At 44.0% G+C, this 22,289-nt stretch overlaps 1 protein-coding gene across 2 annotated transcripts in view; it reads left to right on the top strand.

The window, feature by feature from the left end:
• JAG2 (jagged canonical Notch ligand 2) overlaps nt 1-22,289 on the top strand; it is a 108,848-nt gene that overhangs the window by 47,520 nt on the left and 39,039 nt on the right. For both annotated transcript variants that reach the window (XM_077323861.1, XM_077323862.1), the window contains exons 3-7: nt 3,557-3,611; nt 8,514-8,768; nt 12,416-12,476; nt 20,164-20,294; nt 21,869-21,988. In XM_077323861.1, the coding sequence (XP_077179976.1) occupies nt 3,557-3,611; nt 8,514-8,768; nt 12,416-12,476; nt 20,164-20,294; nt 21,869-21,988 (622 nt within the window). The remainder of the gene's footprint in view (nt 1-3,556; nt 3,612-8,513; nt 8,769-12,415; nt 12,477-20,163; nt 20,295-21,868; nt 21,989-22,289) is intronic.

Raw genomic sequence — 22,289 nt, 5'->3', positions numbered from 1 at the left:
ATATTATTATATATTATCAAATATCTCGACTTGTCACTTTATTCAGGAGACTATTCAAGAAGAAACCAATGTATGTGATTTTTTTCAGTGACTCAGTATCATCTTTACAACTGGCCAAACATTTCTGATAATACAGTCACACTCTGCTTATGGTTTGGATTGCACTTCAGAAATCCCAAATAGTAACGTCTACCTACACTCAAGGTGAATGCATTAGGTAGGAAAGCTACTGCTCCCAAGCCTGCACCTAGCCAAGTTACCGAATCAGCTTGTCAGGTAGTCTTTTCCTTAGGGTCAAAGCAGAGATCCTTTCTTTGTTGTCCCCTAAAGCATTAGTCCGCAACCTTTCTAAGGCTGCAGACTGGTGATGGTGGGGAGGGCGATCCGGCTGCCGTGCATGCGCGTTTGCCCTGGCGGCCCTGCTTCCCCCCCACCACCACAAAAAGAAGCTTGCCGGGCCGCAAGCTAATTGGCCACTTTTGCGGCCAATTTGCTTGCGGCCTGGGAATTTTCTCACTGCGGGGGGGGGGGGGCGGGGAGAGGGAGCCACGGCCCGGTGCCAGGGCCTTCGCAGCCCGGCACCGGACCACAGCCCAGTGGTTGGGGACCACTGCCCTAAAGAACCACCTAGCCAAGTTACCGAATCACATTTTGAAATGTCTTCAGACCACTGGCTTTATGTTCAAGTAAACCGATTTGGGTTTGAATTGAATTCTGGCTCACTGAACTGTGTTTCGGGTTTGACTTCTTAGTATATAAAATGTATTTTACCCTATAAACCTGATGCTTTTTAGTACAAGTCTGGTGTGAGTGACAAACCAATCAAGCCTTGCCATCGCCACAGTGAATGCCAGTATCTGTGCTGGTGAGTGTAAGTGGCACCACAGTTGTGTCAAGCCAACTAGGTTGATGCTATTTGTGTGTGTGCTGATGTGTTGTTTTCAGCATGCTATTCACCGCGTTCTTTTTTGGGGTGTTCCTTGGTGAAGAAAAGGGGGTGTCTGTTGCGAGGAGAGGAAGGGAAGGCAATAGTAAGCTGCTTTGGTAGAGAAAAGTGGGGTATGAAAACCAACTCGTCTTCTTGTTGATAATTGTGAATCTGGCTCTCCGTGAGTTGTAGAGTATCACTTTTTTTTTTTTTTGACATCAAGTTGCAGCCAACTTCGGGTTTCCAAGTCAAGAGAGGTTCACAAGTGTTTTGCCATTGCTGGTCTCTGTGGACTGCCCCTGGACAAACCATCTTAACTTCTGAGATCTGACTAGATAGGGCTAGTCTAGGCTATCCAAGTCAGGGCACTATATCCGTGCACCTCAAGGGATTTATCTCTCCAGCCTTTTTCTGTTAACTCTAAATTTCTTTGGTTCCAAGTATGGTGAAAAAAGTCGAGAGACTGACCTGACGTCTGCGTGTGCGCACATCTCAAGAACATACTCATATAATCATAGAGTTGGGAGGGACCTCCAGGGTCATCTAATCTAGCGGTCCCCAACCTTGTTGTGGTCGGGGACCGCCTCCGGGGGGTGGGGGAGAGCCAGCGGCCCGGCTGCCACAGTTACGCGTAAACGTCCATGCGCAATTGCTGCACATGCGTGTTTTGGCCGCCAGGTGGCGCTAACACGCATGCACAGAGTTGCCACGCATGCGCGTTTCCGCCAGCAGGGGCGCAAACGCGCATGCGCGGCAGCTCTGCGCGTGCACGTTTGTGTCGCCGGCGTGCCGGCTGCCGCACTGGCCTCTTCCCCCCTCTCACTGCAGGGGAGGAGGCAGGCGCGGCCGCTGGCGGCCCGGTATGAAGGCCTTTGCGTCCCGGTACCAGGCCGCGGACCGGGGATTGGGGACCCCCTGCACTATGCAGGAACACAATGCTGCTTGAGGAGGTAGTGAGCTCCCCCTCATTGGCGGTCTTCAAATTGCGACTGGACACATACTTATTGTGGATGTTTTAGTGTGATCCTGCCTTGAGCAGGGGGTTAGACTAGATGGCCTCTATGGCCTGTTCCAACTCTATGATTCTATTCATCATTAACAATTTGACTGCTAGGCAGAGGAGAAACCAATTAGAGGTGGCAGCAAGCATTTAATATAACCTTAGCAGAATGAGAATTTCCCCCAATGCTGTATAAAAATATACCTGTGATTTATGAGGCATCACTTCATTACAGTGACATTATTATTATTATTATTATTATTATTATTATTATTATTATTATTATTATTATTATTATTATTATTATTATTATTATTATTATTATATTTATAGCCTGCCACTCCCTTGTGGCTCGTGGCGGATAACAATACCACTATCAGTGATAGTATGTTCTTGAGATGTGCGCATAACACTTAGCATAGGCAGTATCATACAGCTAAGGTCTTCTTGCTATCAGGAATAAAGTTTAGACCGCCTATCGCCTTATGCTCCCCGCTGGGCCGTGCAGTCGGCAGGTACTAATTTGTTGGTGGTTCCTGGCCCACGGGAGGCTTGCCTGATCTCAACCAGGGCCAGGGTCTTTTCAGTCCTGACCCCGACCTGGTGGAATGAGCTCCCAGAAGAGCTGAGGGTCCTGCAGGAACTCTTGCAGTTCTGCAGGGCCTGCAACACGGAGCTCTTCTGCCAGATCTTTGGTTGAGGCCAGGGTGCAGAAGATCGAGGGGCACCTCCACATTTAAGAAGAACTTCACTGCATCTGGAACGATTGGTACCCCCGGAAATTCCCCTGATGCGCTGTGGGGGGGGGGGAGACGGGAGGAAGATGGGGGTTTGATTACTTTTTGGCTGCTGTAGTGTGGTTGGGTTTTAATCGTTGTGGGGCTTTTTTTCTTTTAATCTTTGTAACCCGCTGCGAGACGATCCTCGATAGCGGTGGGTAAGAAATCTAAATAATAGTCCTTCCGGGAGAAATTACTTATTTTATCTATTAAGCATCTGTTTATCTCTGGCTACATTAAGTTGGGAGAGAAGAATAGTTGGGTAAATTGTTTTTTTTTTTTTGTGAGTATATGTGCACGCATGGTCTTCATCTCTTCTGCAGAGAGTCAAAGTGTTTTTGTACAAGATTTTCTCAGGCAGTGGCCAAATTGAAACTTCCTTAGCTTCAGCAAGGTGACGTCATAATTTGGCTGGTTTCTTTAATAAGGAAGTGGACGGGGCTGCTTCAGATGTTAACTGTCTGTATGAGCTGGACTTAAATTCTATACAAAAGATCTGTAAGCTGTGTTTGGGTTGTTATGTACAGGAAAAGATGCCATCCTTGTTCAAAATTTAAAAACATTGTCTATGATCTCCACTCTCTTAAAATGTGTCACAATGCTTCATATTTTAGATTTATAGTAATTCTAGGAAACACAGGAAACATAAGCAGAATATTAGGGGATTAAATTTTTAAACCGCTTTTCTTAATGTGTCTGTTATCATTTTGACCCTTAGTCAAAATTCAGAAACTGGTCTGGCAAAGTTTGACAGGTATTCAGACCAAGGGCTATTTTGATGTGGTGTTTTCAGAACTGTAACTTTCCTTGTTCCCCCCAGTAATTAATTTAATGTCTTTTTAATTCCAGAGAGCATTCACATTAATAATCGAAGCCTGGGATTTGGATAATGAGACTAAACCTGGTAAGTATATCTTTAAAGAATTTGAACATTGTGACATTTAAAATATTAGGGAGGGGGGTGCAGCTATGTACTAAGTTTGCCACCCCTTGTTGAAGGTATCCAGAGACCCCAGTTTGAAAAGCCATATTCTCTCAAACAACCACTGCTGTTGTTGTTAGGCTTGCTGTTTTGTTCCACCCCTGAGAAATAGAGGATCTGAAGAAAAAGTGCTCTGGGAATTTCCTTATGTCTCCGTGATCTGTAGCCCAGGAGATTCCTAGAGTGTCACAGAAGCACCACCTTGCCCGCCCTAGGCACCACCCTCAAAATCTTCTAGTATCTGCCAAACCATTGCTGGCAAACACATTGAAAATAATTCAGTCCCATTATTTGCATGTTTAGAGTACTTTTAACACACTTCTTAGGGAACAAGGTTTGACATGGGTTATAATAACTTTTTGACAGAGCGGGAGGCGTTTGGCTGCTCTTAGCTTCACAAGTGTCCGTCCGTATTTGCCAAGGCAAGCTATATTGTATAAAAAAGCCTACACATATTTTCAGAAATTCATAACAGTGCTAAGGCCGAGTCACAAAAAGACATTGGACTTGACTTTAGTCACACATTTGATAGTTTTTCAGTTGTGTACTTTGGTGCCCACAAGTAACCCGTCCTAATGGAGCTTCCTTATTCTGGTCATGGTAGAGTTGAACTTGAATTAGAACTGATTTTGAATGACATAGCTTGTGTTAAATAAGCCAGTCTTCACTCATTGTATAGAGAAAATTAATGCCGATAGAATAGCTGAATCAAAAGAATGTGAATTTGCTTGGGTTTTTGTACTTGGTTGATGTTAAACTGAACCTCATTTTACTTTTTGGATGCTTCATTGCTGATTGCGGTAGGGTATTTTTTTTAGAGGGGGGTAATCTGGAAATAATCGAAGGCAATTTGTACCTTGTCCAGAAACTCTATGCTAGTTGTGTGTTTTGATGATTCTAGATTATTGACCAGTTTTCTAGAATACATTAAGGGGAAAAGCTAGCTAGTGCAGCACTCAACCTTATTTTTAGTTCATAGTACATTAAACTGATTATCAAGATAATTTTTAAAAAGTTGGATGCCCATCTAGATGGGGTTGTGTGTCATCTGCATGTGTATCCCATTGAAAACCACATAGTGTAGATAGAAGCACCTGCACTGTAGTTCCTAATCAGGCAACTGATACATGAGTAGAAACCGATTTGTGCCCTTGGATTACCTCGACTATGAGGATGATGATGTTAGCCATTCAGTCATGTCTCACTCTTGGCGATCCTATAGCTCAGCCCGTCTCCATGTCTTTCTGTCTTGCACCACTTCTTTTAGTTGTCAGGGATTGCTTTCGGGCACTTGTGGTAGTCACTTGTTAATGTTAAGGATCAGCTTAAGCAAACTCAATATGCTTAATTAGACCATTGTTAACTCTGATTGACAGGAGCTCTCTCTCAGATCTCAGAGAGAAGCCTTTCACTTCACCTGCTATTTGATCTTTTGTATCATGGTTGCTTTAAGAGAGGGGCTTAATCATTCTGTCCATTCAGCTTGTAAAGACTAAGGGAAATCCACAGTATCGGTCCGTCTTATTGGCCCCTAAATTATATAACAGTCATGTCATTTATTATTTATTTACTATATTTATATACCACCCTCCCCTAAGGCTCAGGGTGGGTCACATAAAACAGAAACGGAACAGATAACTTAGTTTAACAATAATAAAGTGCTAACAAAAATAAAGTTATAACAACAAGTAACAGAACAGTAGAAAAATATGGGGAACATTAAATGAATGCATACTGATAGCCCAGTGGGTTGGGCAAATTGGAGAGGGTGCCATAGGAGGGAGGCTCAGAGGGGAGGGCCCACGGGTAGTGGTGGTACAGATCGACCTCTGCTAAGTGCCTGGTGAAGGAGATCCCTTCTGCAGGTCCTGTGGAACTGTTCTAGCTCTGTCAGGGCCCTGATCTCCTCTGGGAGCTTGTTCCATCAGGTGGGGGCCAGGATGGAGAAAGCTCTGGCCCTGGTTGAGGTCAAGCGAGCTTCCCTAGGGCCGGGGGTCACCAGAAAGTTGGAAGTGCTGGAGCGTAAGGCTCTTTGGGGGGTGTAAGCAGAGAGGCGATCCTTCAGGTACACTATTGAATATCTTCATGATTTTATTGCAGAGTAACAACTCCTAAAACATGTGAAGGACTGTGAGGTCACATGAATATTATATAGACAACCCTTGGCACTTGTGTGGTAATGCTTTATGGAAGCCATAACAAGCTAAACATAGGCTTTTTCAGTTCCTTGTTTAGATTTGAAATTTCCAGTAGTATTACTAAACTATATTGTTACTACACAATGGTTTTTCTTCTTTTGTACAACTGTCATACACTGTGTATCCTATTCTGTATTTTTGGTTCCCACAAGAAGCTTGGCAACCCAAGGGCAAAGTGTTAAGAACCTCCCATGCACTGATCAGATTCCAAGCCCTGGTTTCTAGTCTAGTTTAAACTAAAACACAAACGAAGTATAGTGAGCCAATCTTGAAAATTCTATATTCTACTCCTTACTCTGTGTGTTTATTAGCTGTTCTTTGACTATCCTTCTGATGATATCATGCAATCCTTCTAGCTTACAAAATCTACTTGAAATATTTTTACACACAAACGGAGTTATCACTTCCCACTGTTTCACATAGCCCTTAGGGTCAGGATTCCATTGAGCTGTGCCTGAGGCTGTTCGTTGTTTTGTTTTTTTATTGCCATTATATTTATATTTGGAATCCAATTAATTTTTTTCAATAAATTGGGATACAATTTATTTTTATTTCATGTCTTAAGAAGATTAGAGTTCAAAAGTAGAATCTCCGGTTCTTTGGAAACCTGTAGCTGAAGGTTCATGTACAGATTTCCCTCTACGCTAACATAAACTATAGAGTTGAGCATCTATAGGTGACGTATGAGTCTCTGCCATGCTTATGCAAGACTATCTGCTGGGTGGAAGGATGCTGCCTTTCTGCCCCACATACAAAGGGCTAATTCTGGCTTCCCTTCTCTGCTGGCACAGGTGCTGGGTGGGCTGAAGGGCAAATCGCCAATGCAACAAGAGAAGGTCAAGCTGAATTAACCCCTTCAGGACTGCTGTAGGCAGGAATCCTGCAACATGTACTCAGACATGCTTGTCTGTCTCCAGAGAGACTTAACAGAGATCTGTCTCTTTGTGTGTGACCCTTTACAGCCTTTTTACTCTACTGCATACTTCAACGCTGGCCCTTTGTAATGAACAACATACCTCTCCATGAGTAACGGGAGAGAATCAATTCCCCCCTCCCTTACCCCAACAATCTAAAATAGTTTGAGATGAAATTTGAGTTCAGCCGCTCTTGCAGAGCCTAGCTGTACATTCTTAAGTGGGTGTACTTCTGACAGGCTGGTTCCATTAGCGTGCCAACTTATTCATGACGTTTGTATCTTCCTTAGCTGTGAGTAAACTCCAGAGGGTCACAAATGGAAAACACTTTTGTTATAGTAACCAACATTGCATTCTAATAGGACATTGCTGCTGCTTTGGGGTTCATTTTCAGTATTTGGACTGAACCACAGTAGAACTTTGTGGAGCAGAAGACAAATCTTGCATGTACTAACTAGTCCATGAACATCTTGACCTAGGTGGCCCAGACTTGCCCATTCTCATCAGATCTCGGAAGTCAGTCAGGGTCAGCCCTCGTTAGTACCAGATGGGAGACTACTAAGGATGCTGGGGGGGGGGGTTGCTATGCACAGGTGGGCTACGGTGAGCCACGTCTGTTTGCTTCTTGCCTCTAAAACCTATGGCAGCCTTTCTCAACTTTTTTATCATTGAGAAACCCCTGGAACTTTGTTCAGGCTTAGAGAAACTCCAGAAGTGGGACAATCATGCAGAATATGGTCGAGAAGCATAGCTGTGTACACACCCACGAGAGGCCCCTTCCCATCTCCTCCAGGCCCATCATTGGCCATTTTATTATTATTATTATTATTATTATTATTATTATTATTATTATTATTATTATTATTATTAGATTTATTCCCCGCCACTCCCTTGCAGCTCGTGGCGGGTTACAACATTCTAAAATCCCCATTAAAACTCCATTAAAACAATAATTACATTCCCAGCATTACCAACATGACAAGATTGGCAACTCAACTTCCCCCCCTCCCACTACTGGCGGGTGGAGAGGGGATCCTGATGGTGTTTATTTCAGGTCCTGATGGTGTTTACTTCAGGTCCTAATCCCAAATCCCAGGGATTAGGTCATATCGCCTGATAAATCTTCAACACATTTTAAAAATATATACAGAATGAATTAACTCCCACCCATTTGGGAAACCCTTCCAAGTCCATCAAGAAACCCCAAGGTTTCACGAAACCCTGGTTGAGAAAGCTTGCCCTATGGGGGCACCATTTGTAAGCCATGACTTGACAACACTTCCTTCCATCAGTCAGTGAACGCCATTTAATCCTTTTCCTCTAGCCTGCTGCCTCTGTAGCAGCAGTCTGTCAACATGATTGATGTTGGTTTGTCACTATTTTCCACTCCGGTTGATAATGGCATCACCATTTGGAGCTGTCATTTGCCAGTGCAGAAACTTGTCTTGTGCTGGCTGCCTTGTCTCTAATGGGGTGGATCCTACCACTCCATTGAGCAAAGGTTATTTTATTGATAGATTAAAATAGTTATACTCCACCTTGCCTTTTAACTCAAGTATGAAGCCTGTCTCCAGTCTAACTTAAGCAGCTCTATTGTTGGACTTCTTAGTTGGAGGGATTCACCTTGAAGTACGGTTGGATCCCACCCCACTCTCTTGTCTTTGTTTGTGAAACAGATGGCTTGCCTTACTTCTCATTTTCTTTCTTTTAAGACGAAGGCGAATTCATTGATCGAGTGTCGTACGCCGGAATGATCAACCCAGAAGATCGATGGCAGACGCAGCAGCTCAATGGCCACGTTGCCCATTTTGAAGTCCAAATCAGAGTAAAATGTGACGAAAACTACTATGGCCCACAGTGCAATAAATTCTGTGGCCCCCGCGACGACTTCGTGGGCCACTACACATGTGACCAAAATGGGAACAAAGCTTGTATGGAAGGCTGGATGGGCAAAGATTGCAAGCAAGGTACCACGTTTCTTAATTTTAGACCTTGGAATACCATGCTCGAATCTGAAATGCACAGTGCTTTGTTAATCATGGTGATATTTAAGAGCTGATTACCCTGCGCGATATGCCCGATGCCTGCTGGGTCATGGGTCTTCAACAGGACTTGCAGTCAGGTGTACATTAGTGGGACTCGCCTTGAATTTCTCATTTGCTTGCTGCTGTGAGGGAGCACTACATGGAAGGAGATAAAAGACCTTCTGGTACCATCCCGCCCCACTTTCACCAGCAGAAAGGGTAGTGGAGTGGCTTTCTCTGCACCTTTTCTCTGGCTTCACAGGCTTTTGCTAGGGAATCTGAAACCTGAGAAGAAGAGCGAAAAGCACTCCCCCTTTCCACTAGCAAAAATAGGGCAGGAGGGAAAACACAAGCTTCTTCTCCTCTTGCAGCACTGAGCAAATGAGTGCTTTTAGACAAGTTCCCTTCAATGTACAAATGATTGTGAATCCTGTCACACACCCGTGACATGTCAGGTATATCATGTAGTTTGGCCCTGAGCCTGCAAGCCTTTGCATGCAAATGACCAACTACTGATGTATGGCCCTCCCCCTAGGAGATATTTCTGTATGGAACTAAGTTTGAGTCCAGTAGCATCTTTAAGACCAACAAAGTTTATTTCTGGGTATAAGCTTCCATCAGCACGCACACTTCTTCATGAAAGCTTGTATCCAGAATTAAAATGTGTCAGTCTTAAAGGCATCTCTGGACTCACACTTTGATCTGTTGCTTCAGACCAACATGGCTACACACCTGAATCTGTATTTCTGTGTGATTCCTGTACTGAAGAAGAAGAAGAAGAGTTGGTTCTTATATGCTGCTTTTCCCTACCTGAAGGAGGCTCAAAGCAGCTTACAGTCGCCTTCCCATTCCCACAACAGACACCCTATGAGGGAGGTGAGGCTGAAGAGAGCCCTGATATTCCTGCTCGGTCAGAACACCTTTATCAGTGCTGTGGTGAGCCCAAGGTCACCCAGCTGGCTGCATGTGGGGGAGCGCAGAATTGAACCCGGCATGCCAGATTAGAAGTCCGCCCTCCTGACCACTACACCAAACTGGCTCTCAAAGAAGCCTTTGTTGTGTAGGGAAAGTTCTCTCAAGACTTTCCATTTTTCAAGGTTTGGTGCTGAAAGATCTGCTTTCATTGACCTCATGACTCCCATTTGCCTCAACACACCGGTGATGATGCCATTTTTCACACACGTTGAAGGATAAGCATATGCAGTTTATCCAAGCCCATCCTTCCTTTCAAGTTCCTTCAGCTTGATCATCCCGTGATTTATATTTATATTCATATTCATATACCGCCCTCCCCCGAAGGCTCGGGGCGGTTTACAGGGAACAGGAAACAGATACATATAACATGAGGAACACAAGTGACAACAGCAACAGTACAACAACAATAACCCCAACATGATAACAGTAATAAGATGAACTGCAAAGGAGCCTCAGCTCAACTCCCACCGGGACCCAGTGCGCCAGGCAGTCTAGTGGCGGTTAAAATAGGAGGTGGGGGGGGGGGCTGAGGGCCAATTGGAAGCGATGGTCCGGGTCAACCTCAACCAAATGCCTGGTGGAGGAGCTCCCTTTTGCAGGCCCTACGGAACTGTCTAGGTTCCATCAGGGCCTTGATCTCCTCTAGGAGCTCGTTCCACCAGGTGGGGGCCAGGATGGAGAAAGCTCTGGCCCTGGTTGAGGTTAAGCGGTTAGAATGGGTTGTGTTGCTTTAGAAAATTAATTTTGGCTCTGAATAGTTTCAGGGAACAGTATTTAAAGGTATAGTCCAGGGGCTCCTTTAAGTCCAACAAAGATTTATTCAAGGTCTTAAATGTGCTACTGGACTCTGATTTTATTGTGCTACTTCAAACCAACATGGCCACTCATTTGAATCTATCACTATTTAAAAGTTTTTGGTTTTTTAATTTTGGAGAACTGCATTCTGTATATCTCTTGGATTAGGAAGTACATCTAGCAGTGTATTTGAAATCAATATAAGGGCCACTTGGGATCTGTTGGAGTGTTGACCAGCCATTCTCAAGCTTTTTTTGGCTACGGCTGATTTATTTTATTTATATTTATTTTATTTTTGTGTTTATATACTGCCAGCCCCTGAGGCTCAGGGCGGTTTACATAAAACGTAGGAAACAGTATATGGAACTTAGTTTTTCATAACAACAATAATAATATTAACAAAACTATAACTGAGGTAATGGACTATAACAATGCAAAAAGATCCAGAGCAGAATGCATGAGTGGATATCTGGGAGGGAGCAGGGGCCCTGTAGATATTGCTGGTTCACTCAGTCTCAACCGAATGCCTGGCTGAAGAGCTCCCTTTTGCAGGCCCTGCAGAACTGTTTTAGCTCCATCGGGGCCCTGATCTCCTTCGGGATAGTAGCTCATCTGTTTCCTGGACCCCCTGCAGTAGGCTGGCCACTTGCACAATGAGGAAGGCTAAAAATTCCTAAGTTAAGAGTGAACTAACTATATGACATACCACCAGGCTTTCAGACGAGGCTGATGACAGGAACCCCCGACAGCTTGGTCCCTTCCCGAGCAACTTAACACTCTGCGTGTCCTCAACCATTGCTGTTATTCCTTCTTAACTGTTGTGATTGCCCAAGTGTTGTTATTGTTGCAACTGTTATATCTTTTTCCTCGTTCACACTGTTCCAAATGCTTTGGTTTGCCTTCTCCACTGGTTCTGGGTACACTGCCCCGAGACACTGCAGTGAGGGCTGGTATATAAATTGCATGAATGAAATAAATAAATATGTGAGATTTCTAGAACCTTTGACCAACAGAAGCATGCATGTTCGGTTTGTTCCTTGAATGCATTAATTTCAGCACATACAAACAAACAGATTACTTTTTTCCCCTTTTCCCTTGACAAAGGTCGGGCTTTATATCAATTAATGACGTCATACAGGTCAAAAGGGATATTTCATCAGTTCAGTTACCAGTTACCAGTTTCACATTTTTAAGTCTGTGACTCCTTCAAATGTGCCAGAGCCCCCCTGAGAGCCAACTTGGTGTAGTGGTTAGGAGTGTGGACTTCTAATCTGGTGAGCCGGGTTCGATTTCGCGCTCCCCCACATGCAGCCAGCTGGGTGAACTCAGGATCGCCACAGCACTGATTAAGCTGTTCTGACCAAGCAGTAATGTTAGCAGCAATATTAGGCCTCCCTCAGCCTCACCTCCCTCACATGGTGCCTGTTGTGGGAAGAGGAAAGGGAGGGCAGTTGTGAGCCTCTTTGAGACTCCTTCAGATTGAGAAAAGCGGCATATAAGAACTGACTCTTCTTCTATTGAGAATGGCTGGTGTAGATCATCAGAAAACGTCAGCATCTTGCGTTTCTTATTTCTCTGTCCCTATTTGTTGTCTGGAATACAACTCTTATGACTTCCCCTGCCTGGTGAAAATAGCTGTCTACTTTTCATAACTACCAATCAGTATGATCTGAACGTGTTGAGATGGAGTCAGAAATGCCTGACCAGTGTGCCATTGAAAAGAGGTTTCTAAACATGAAAGTGAACAATAGAAATTTATTTGCAGAACGGATTCTTTCCAGAGTTCTGGCACTAACGGATTAACCTTTTTCTCTTCATAGCTGTTTGCAAACAAGGATGTAATTTAATCCGCGGGGGCTGCTCTGTACCTGGGGAGTGCAAGTAAGTATATATATATATATATATTTTTTTTTTTTTAATATATGTTTATATACCGCCGCTCTCAAATGTCTCGCAGTGGTTTACAAGATCAATAAAATACAATAAAATCCTCTAAAATACCCCTTAAAACATAATAGAATGATAATATGACATAACAAGATGACGGACAGTAAAATGTCAACCCATTCCCCCGTTCAGCATGAGTCAAACTCTCTCTCTACCTAGGAGCGAGGAACCTAGTTGGCTAGGGTTTGGATGTTTTCCCCCAAACTCTCGTGTAGTATGGCTCCATTTCACATTCTTGTGGGGAAAGAACTAATGGTCAAGCACACCTATATTCTTCCTTTAAAACCTTTTGTGCCTGAGTTTTTGCTTGAGCGGTCTCAGTTTCCTATCTTGCTTGTCTCCAAAAGTTTCTGTCTTTTTCTTGGAGCAGGTTTGTAGCGTTCACAATGCCAATCTCTGACGCTCTCCATAAACTGCTAAATGGATAACACCTTGCTCATATAAGCTCCTCTAGCACAGGTTTTCTCAGCCAGGGTTTCATGAAGGGCCTGGAAGGGTTTCCCAGATGGGTGGGAGTTAATTAATTTTAATATATTTTATAAAATTTGTTAAAAGTCTTATCAGGTGATATGACCTTCTATGGTCACAAAGACCTGGCCCCCCTCCCAAAATGGCTAATGACGGGCCTGGAGGGGTCAGAAGGGGAGGGGCCCCAGTGGGCGTGTACACTGCTATGCTTCCCTAACACATTTTGCGTGACCGCGCTACTTCTGGGGCTTCTCAAAGCCTGACAAATATTTCTCAATGTTAAAAAAGTTGAGAAAGGCTGGTCTATCAGTGGCTACTAGCCATGGTGATTGAAGTGAACCTCCACATTCAGAGCCAGTAAAACTGATGGGAAGAGGTGGTGAGACTTGTTTTGATTGATTGCTCCATATAAAGATGTTTTATACTGGGTCGAGCCGTTAGTCTATAGCCCGGAACTGTTGCTTATTTATCAGTGGCTCTTTTTTTACTGGATCTTTTGCAGACTGAGCCCTCTGCTCACAAAAGCCTGTGTTCTTCCATACAGTTATGGCTCCTCCTCTTTTTAGTCGGCATTCTGGCCAGGTTTTATTAGCAGCTAGAATTTTTTTTTTCACTAATGTATTCTATATTGCAGAGTATCTTAACCTTGCTTGTCTTTGTAATACGAGACACTTAATCACGGGCATTAAAACGGTAGCCTGGTTTTTACAGGTGAACGTTGGTCTAAAATATCGAATGTCTCATGTAATGCTACACAAATCCAATGCATTTCCTGACAGGACGCAAACCCTCATGACCTCATAAAGCAGAGCGGCTTGTGGCTCTTTATAGACAAACAGTAGACTCACTATGAACATGAAGCTGCCTTATACTGATTCAGGTGCTTGGTCCATCCAAGCCAATAATGTCTATTCAGACTGGCAGTAGCTTTCCAAGGTCTCGGTCAGAGGCTTTTGACATTACCTGCTGCCAGATCTTTTAACTGAAGATGGCGGGGATTGAACCCAGGACCTTCTGCATGTGTAGCAAATGCTCTGCTGCTGAGCCCCAGCCCCTCTTCTAGATTGGAGGAACATCCTGTCCTATCATTGCAAACATTCTACTTAGGCTTCATAGATTTTGATTTGACAGCAGTCACAAGCAAGGAATGGACAACTCCTTAACATATAGAAAGGCTGGGGAAGGAGCCTTCTGTGTAGAAAGGGCCATCAAGGAAGGAACCACACCAGCCTTTGGTTGACCCCATAGGGTTTGCGAGGTGTGAGCCAAACGGAGGTGCTTTGCCATTGCCTGTCTCTGCATATAGCAGCTTTGGGCCTCCTTGGTGGCCACCCATCCTTGTATTAATCAGGGCCAGCTCTGCTTGGCTTCCAAGACATAACAAGATCAGGCTAACTTAGGAAATCCAGGTCAGAGTTTAGGTGTTCTGAACCTTGACTTAACGCTTGTTGCAGTATCACCCAGTTCATAGGAATTCCCTTCTACTTTGCTGACAGCATTGGCCAGTGATGTAGAAGGCCTGGGGTTGGGCATGGAAGCGTCTCGAATGAGAGAAAATATATAAATCTGAAAATTGACTAAAAGAAAAATCACAAAATCCAATTGCATCAGTTTCTGCCATCCAATCAGACTTCCTCCTCTCATTGAGACATTTCCTTGGACTGGATTTTGATCTGTGGTGCTTCCCACTCTGGTAGCCTTTTCCTGCCTCAAATGTTTTGGCTAACGTTTCCTTTGGAAGCTATGTATATATGAGTTTTCTTTTGTCAGGATGGCTGTTTTTAAATAAGATAAGATCTTTAGAAACATGGGGCAGAATTAAACATTTTAGCAGCACTTACGCTGTTGTGCATTAGAACCAGCCCTGTTCATTTCAATTCATGATGAGATTTTCCTGTCTCCATCATATGCTTGGAACCCATCATGATTAACTTCTTAGCTGTGCTATGGCACTCTTATGTTTGTCCAAGCATTGAGTATGCTCCTCCAAGCCTTTTCCCCCTCTCCGCTGTGTTTTAGGAATGCGTGGCGTTCCCTCTCAACCATTTCCAAAACGGAAGTGGAACTAAAGCTGCTCTGGCACCTACTAATCCTGAATGTGGTCTGACTTCCTGTTTTTCGGGAAATTGTAATTTACCCTTCCTTGTAAAACGTGAAAAGGGATCCGTTTACTGCACGTAACCTTTTGACTCGTAAACAGTGTGTTTCTTTGGGCGAATGCCATCTTGCAGAAATGATTAACAGGCAGTAGAGAGAAACGTTAGCTTCTGTGTTAAAACCTTGTGTTTGAACAATTTTAGCAAATACAGTACTCTTCCTTAATAGTAATGACAGTAGTCATTAGCCGTTAGTGTGTGGCCACTAGCAGATCTATGTACACCTTTTCCAGAAAGACATGGCCTGTTTCAATAGCAGTATTTAAAATAGATACGAAAGCTAACTTGCTTTTGTAATAGAAAATACAACTGGATATTCTTTTTGCTTGTAAAAATTGGGTAATCTGGTGTGAGGTTTTTTTAAATCTTATTTTATATCAGGTTTGCAGGGGGGAGAGGGGGTTTAACAAAAAGCAAAACCACCAAAAACACACACAGTGTTTGCCCAATGCCTTCTTGAAATGGTCATAACTTGCAGAATAGATTTTGAAGGGGGCAGTGAATTCAGCAGCCTCTTCCCCATAATGTATATTTAGGTTGGGGAATATTGGTTATGACAGGATACTGATCTGAATAAACTTTACTAATGCTGAGTTCGGGCAGTCTAGTTTTGAACAGATTATATTCTTTCTCTTATGGCTCTGTTTTGCCAAGACAGGCACTAATCAACCTTCATGCGGTGGTTACATAAATCTATGGATAATAGTTAACCAAGCATTTGATAAAACCTACCATTTATATTATGTCGGTGTGCCTGTTCAAAATGCTTTATATACCTTCTTGGGAATCCTTGTATTACCATCATCCATATCAGGGGAAGGGGCAGCTGAGACAGGACCAAGTAGTAAGCTCAGAGCAGAGGTGACGCTTAAATAAGGGACTCCTTGGCTTGCACTCTTAGGTACTGAACAAATGGATTCTGTCTTGATGCATTAGCATGGTGGAGGTGGGGTGAGGTATTAAGCTCCAACCCCAAGTAATTTACAAAGCACAGAAAGGTTAGAGCCGGCATGCACCAGCTTGCATTTCTGCCTAATGACCAGCTTGTGTCACCTGCTTCTTTCATTGTATGAGTGTATGGGGAGGGGAATTCTGAGCTGATAAATTCATCATCATTGTCACTGAAGGTTCAGGCCAAGTGGCTTATGACAGGGGTTGTCAACCTGTGATCCTCCAGATGTCCATGGACTACAATTCCCATGAGCCCCTGCCAGCATGCTGGCAGGGGCTCATGGGAATTGTAGTCCATGGACATCTGGAGGACCACAGGTCGACTACCCCTGGCTTATGAAGCACTGATAAGGTGTCTGCAACTTGGCTCTGCTGCTTCTTGCCACTAGTGACTTTCTAGATAGAGGAGCAGCCAGTCGAGAAAGTTCCCCGTAAGTCACATGGCCACTCCACCCCCTCTGGGTTTAGCAGTGGTGATAAAGCTTATCGTGGCACTTTGATTCCTTCTGAGTTTCTCAGCACTGAAGTCAGGATTTTCTGAAAACATCAGTTCTTGCTTTCTCTTTCTTCTCCCCTTCCCCCTCATCTGCTCCTTGAACTTTTGTTTCCAGCACTTGTGTGTGCAGGACCATATGCAAACATGATCCAGTTGTCACCAAAATGTAATAGTGCAGATTGTGCAGAAGAAGGGCCTTTCCATATCAATCTCTGCATAGGTTAGACCCCTGCGCATGGGTTAAACCATGCGCCTCAATATCGGGGGGCTGTGGGCCGTCTAGTACAAACTCAATCAGATCCTTCATTTTTGTGACGGAATGCTTGGATAGGGCTCTTCAGCCCCCAGCAAATAAAGTCTGCAACAGAGTCCTGAGTCTGCATTTTTATTTTTATTGAGAAGCAAGCCCCACGGAGTTGGAGCACGTGACCTCAGTCTCCTCATTCTGCAGTCTCTTTGGGAGTAGCACTTCGGGAAATCCTGAACGTTTAACTAGTTTTTCCAGACACATAATAACTTTTCTGGGCCCCTCTGTCTGCCACCCGTTCTAGTTAGAAGGAAATCCTGTAGGCTCTGCAGCTGTTCTCTGTGAATAGTCAAGCCACAGGCGAAGTGAATATAGCCAGATTGCTTTTTGTCTTCTGCAGGCACCTAGCAACCTCTGTTTACCCGAACTCTAATTATCCCAATGAAGTCGCTGTCCCTTGAAACACATCGATCGTGGCGCTTGCACCATACTATCTTTACAGCTTGCATGGGATCGAGCGGAATTTCTAAGCTTTGCCGGCGTCACGTTCTTATTTGCTTACTCGGTTCCTGGACAGAGGCTGAAGGTAGCTGTGTGGGTCCGCAGCAGAACCCAAAAGCAAAAGCCACTTTATAGGATGCCTTTTAAAAAATATATATATGAAGGTCAGCCTGAGTAACACACAGGTATTAGGTGGTTTTTGTGTTCATCATCTTGAGAAATTCAGCTCTTGGGCTGTAGGCAAGCCTGTGTATAGGTGGGGTAATTTTGCATGTAGGTTTTTAAAAGCTCCGCAGCCTGCTGAGAGCCAGTTTGGTGTAGTGGTTAGGAGTGTGGACTTCTAATCTGGTATGCCGAGTTCAATTCTGCACTCGCCCACATGCAGCCAGCTGGGTGACCCTGGGCTCGCCACGGTTCTGATACAGCTGTTCTCACAGAGCAGTGATATCAGGGCTCTCTCAGCCTCACCCACCTCACAGGGTGTCTTATGGGGAGAGGAAAGGGAAAGTGAATGTCAGCCACTTTGAGACTCCTTCGGGGAGAGAAAAGCAGCATATAAGAACCAACTTTTCTTCTTCATTAATACCAGGGCTCTCTCAGCCTCCCCTCCCTCACAGGGTGTCTGTTGTGGGGAGAGGAAAGGGAAGGCGACTGTAAGCCACTTTAAGCCTCCTTCAGGTAGGGGAAAGTGGCATATAAGTACCAACTCCTCTTCTTCTTCTTCTTCTTCTTCTTCTTCTTCTTCTTCTTCTTCTTCTTTGTTCAATTAAGTTAGTAGCTTTGGTGTCAGCAGAGAAATTCTTGATAATAATTCCTCCTCCTGAAATGGAAATTTCCCCCACACATAGACACCCGAAGGGGAAAAAAACACACAACCTGTGGTTCTCCTACGACTCATCTCAAGTGGCTTCTAATGTTCCATTCACCTTCTGCATTTCATAGCCATGGGGACTTGGAGCCCAGCTCCACACATTACGGCATCCCTGCAGCCACCACAGGGATGTGCTGGCAGCATTTCAAGACAAGGATTTTCTTGTTTCGAAAGGAGCCCACCAGGGCTTGGTGTAGTGGTTAAGAGCAGCAGTTTGTAATCTGGCATACTGCGTTTGATTCCCTACTGCTCCACATGCAGGCAGCTAGGCGACCTTGGGCTAGTCGCAGTCCTGTTAGAGTTTTCCTTGCTGAGCAGTCCTGTCAGAGCTCTCTCAGCCTCAGCTGCCTCACAGGGTGTTGTGGGGAGAGGAAGGGAAGGCAGTTGTAAACCGCTTTGAGACTCCTTCGGGTAGTGAAAAGCAGGGTATAAAACCCAACTCCTCGTCTTCTGATCGTGGAAGCCATTCTCACGGTGCCAGAGCTGATTGGAGACCCGGGTGAGATTTCCCTTGAGGATGCTTGAAAATGGGACATGGAGAGAGAGAGAGAACACCACCTCTCCCTTCTGCTGCCTCCAGGGTCCCTGTCTCTTCTGCTGCCTCATCCCCCAGTCTTTTCAAGCCTCTTCAGCCAGGTAAAGACTGCCTGGGCCCCCACCTCACCAAAACATCGCCAGGTTGGCTTTCAGGATCAGACTCCCACAACCTTTTTGAAAAGAAGAAAGTCCCAGCCATAACGTCGCTCCACATCTCTGCCATGGGCATGAAGATGCTATATCATCTAGACAGGATCTTAGAGATCATGTAGTCTAAATCTCTGAGTGCCAGAATGCCAAGCCGACAGATGGCCCTTCAGCCTGTGCTTTAAGAGAGTCCTCCATCTCCTGGGGGAGCCTATTGCAAAATAAATGACCCAGGCTCTTCCCAGTCGCTTACTGCAGGATCACCAGCAATTCTTATGAAATAAATGTCCTACCCTTAATGGAGACTCAGCAGGATGTTATTTAGAAGGTGATAAATACCTCTGTGCCATGGAAAGTTTCAACTGCCCGTTTCCACACACTGTGCCTTTCTTAAAGCCACAGGACTTTTCTTTCCAGGCCTGTCAGCAATCCTGCAGCATCGTGATACGAGCTGTTAGTTTGTGTGAAAAATATTGAAGTCGGTTTTTATGTATTTTTTTATATTCCAACATGGCTGTGTCTTATATTCTCACCGTCATGGGAGTGACTGTTTTTGTTTTCATCTGAGTCTCTTGAGGAATCAGAGTTTTCTTGTGAAACATTTGCAGAATGTGGCTAGTACATGATCAGAATCACAGAATCCTAGAGTTGGAAGGGGCCATACAGGCCATCTAGTCCAGCCCCCTGCTCAAGGCAGGATCAGCCTAAAGAATCCTAAAGTATGATGTCATCCATTCAGTCGTGTCTGATCCTTGGCGATTCTATAGGAAAGTCTTCGCCATGCGCCCCTTTCTCTGACTGCTCATGGTCAACCCTGTATCGGCTTTGACCATGTCGAGCCAGCAGATCCTATGGCGACCACGTTTCCTTTTGCCGCTGACCATGCCGAGCATTAATGATTTTTCTAGCTAGTTTGATTGCATGATGTGTCCAAAGTAAGTGAGCTTCAGCCACAATGACATAGTTGGTTTGCTCCTCTCTACAACTATCTTGTTGGTAACTTTGGCTGTCCGTGGTATTCACAGCATTCGTCTCCAACACCCTCATTCGAAAGTGTGTATTCTCCTCCTGCCTTCCTTCTTCAGGGTCCAGCTTTCACATCCATGCATAGTGACGTACAGATCTTGAAAGGGGGGAGTTCCAGCATTCTTAGGCGCTGGGCGATAAATGAATGTGATGCTCTGAATGTGTCTGCCATGTATAATTGGCCCTCATGTTGCTAACCCTTAACATGCACTTGCCTCTAGGTGTAATTATGGCTGGCAAGGACAGTTCTGTGATGAATGCGTCCCCTACCCAGGCTGCGCCCACGGGAGCTGCACTGACCCCTGGGAGTGCAAATGCGAAACCAACTGGGGTGGGCTGCTGTGCAACAAAGGTACCGAACTCTCCTTCGTAGTATCCATGAAATCTCATTCCTAACCAGCAATGGAATAGCAGCTGTTTATGCATTTGCGTAGTCACTACTAAGAGCATCTGTTTGTCTGAACTCCCCTATGCCACATTCCTGCTTAAAATACAGCAGGCGAAATCTCTGAGTCTGTGATCGTAATAATAAAGATTGGATTGGAAGCTGACGAAAGCAAAGCACCGGTTGCTTTGAGGTGGGTCGGAAACCCCCAAAGAACAATAGTGCACTGGAAATAAATAATTAACTTAGTTATGTTGCCTCTATACATTTTGCGTAGACTTCTTCAGGGAGATCTATGGGAATAGAAATAAAAATCTTCCCCCCAGAATTGCTATTTCTTAAAAAAAAAAAAAAAAAGCAGAATTAAAAGAATTGGTAAAAAGGCAGTTGATGTTGAACATGTGAAAAGTGCATATATTTATCCAGAAACGCAAATCCATGAAAATGTTTCGGATGTTATACAGGTGCAGTACGGAGATTGGAACACCTTCAAACAATTTTTTTGTAGAATTCTTTAATGGGCACATGCAAAAAAAAAAATAAAATTCAGACTGTTTTAGATTCAGCCCAATTAGCTTTGAGCCAAATCCAAAGCAACTCTTTCCTGAGTCAGATCCAGCCAAATTCAAAGTGATTTGATGCTATTAAAGTCAATGGGAAAGTTTCCCTCTCTGTCTATTTTATGGTCTGGGGGAGCAGGGGTTTGAGTTAGACACACCCAATTTGCAGCATGGCTGTGGGAGCATCTCTCAAAAGAACCCCATCATTTCCAAAAATTTGGACCAGGAGGTCCAGTTTGGGCAGCCAAAAACGGTGAACCTGTCCAACTTCCATTATTTCCAGTGGCAAGGGGGGAAAGATTCTCTGTTCTTGTCTCACCACAGTGGAGGTCAGATGGGGGTACCCTCTTTGGGTGCCTGGAGAACTGGATCCATTTTTTTTCTTTTTTTGAAACTTGGGCAGCTTTTTTGATGAGATGCTCCTACAGCTGTGCTGCAAATTTGGTGCCTCTACCTCAAACTCCTGCCCCCACCCCAGATGATGGGGAAAGAAAATGTTGGCCTGAATCACAGTTTTCCAAGGCTGATTCAGGCAGTTTAACTTCAGAGGAAGGTCAATTCAAATCGGATTAGTCCAAAAAGTGTCTAAATCAACATTGATTCTGGGTACTTTGCCCAAACTAAATTGCATATGTTTACTCTCTAACTTCCGTAAGTTAGACCACTGTGCAACTAAAACTGCATAACTGTATAGTCAGAGCTATAGAAGCATCTGCAAAATGTTTGGGCACAATGTAATCTGAATATGTTTTTGCACAATTTTTGTTTTGTTTTTTGCTACGTCTTTGGACAATCCTGTCTTTGCCCCAAGGGCAGAGATGGAGATGGCAGGGCAGCGAGCAAGTCAAAGACGGAATAGTTGTGTGTGTTTCTATATATTTAAGACATTACTCTTTTTTAAAAAGGGAGGATATTCCAAATAGCAGTTTTGTGTCTTCTCATATCAAGTGATTTCTCTCCCTCCCCCCCTTTCTATTCTAGATTTAAACTATTGTGGAAATCATCATCCATGTGTGAATGGGGGAACCTGCATGAATACAGAACCTGATGAATATAGCTGTGCTTGCCAAGATGGTTATTCTGGAAAGAACTGTGAAATTGGTAAGAGGAGATTTTATTTATTTACTATATATTTATCCATAATTAATGAAGTTATTTTTGTTTGCTGACCTTCTTGCTAAAACATTTTATCTTTGGTCTATGGCCATAAATTAATGTATCTGATTTATGTTTATACTACTGTTTCTACTAAACCCTACTGAGTTACTATGCCCTACTTTTTTAAAATGGGAAGTTATCTTAGCTACCATATAGGGGGAAGAAGAGGATTATCTCTATTTTCAGTAACTGCAAGATGATGTAGATTTTTTATGTTTGCTTGTAGAGAAATCAGCCTCTTGAA

This window comes from Paroedura picta, chromosome 2, assembly GCF_049243985.1.
Source record: "Paroedura picta isolate Pp20150507F chromosome 2, Ppicta_v3.0, whole genome shotgun sequence".
NCBI classification, from domain to species: domain Eukaryota; kingdom Metazoa; phylum Chordata; class Lepidosauria; order Squamata; family Gekkonidae; genus Paroedura; species Paroedura picta.
Note: the sequence above shows the minus strand (reverse complement) of the source record. Positions and strands in the feature narration are given on the sequence as shown.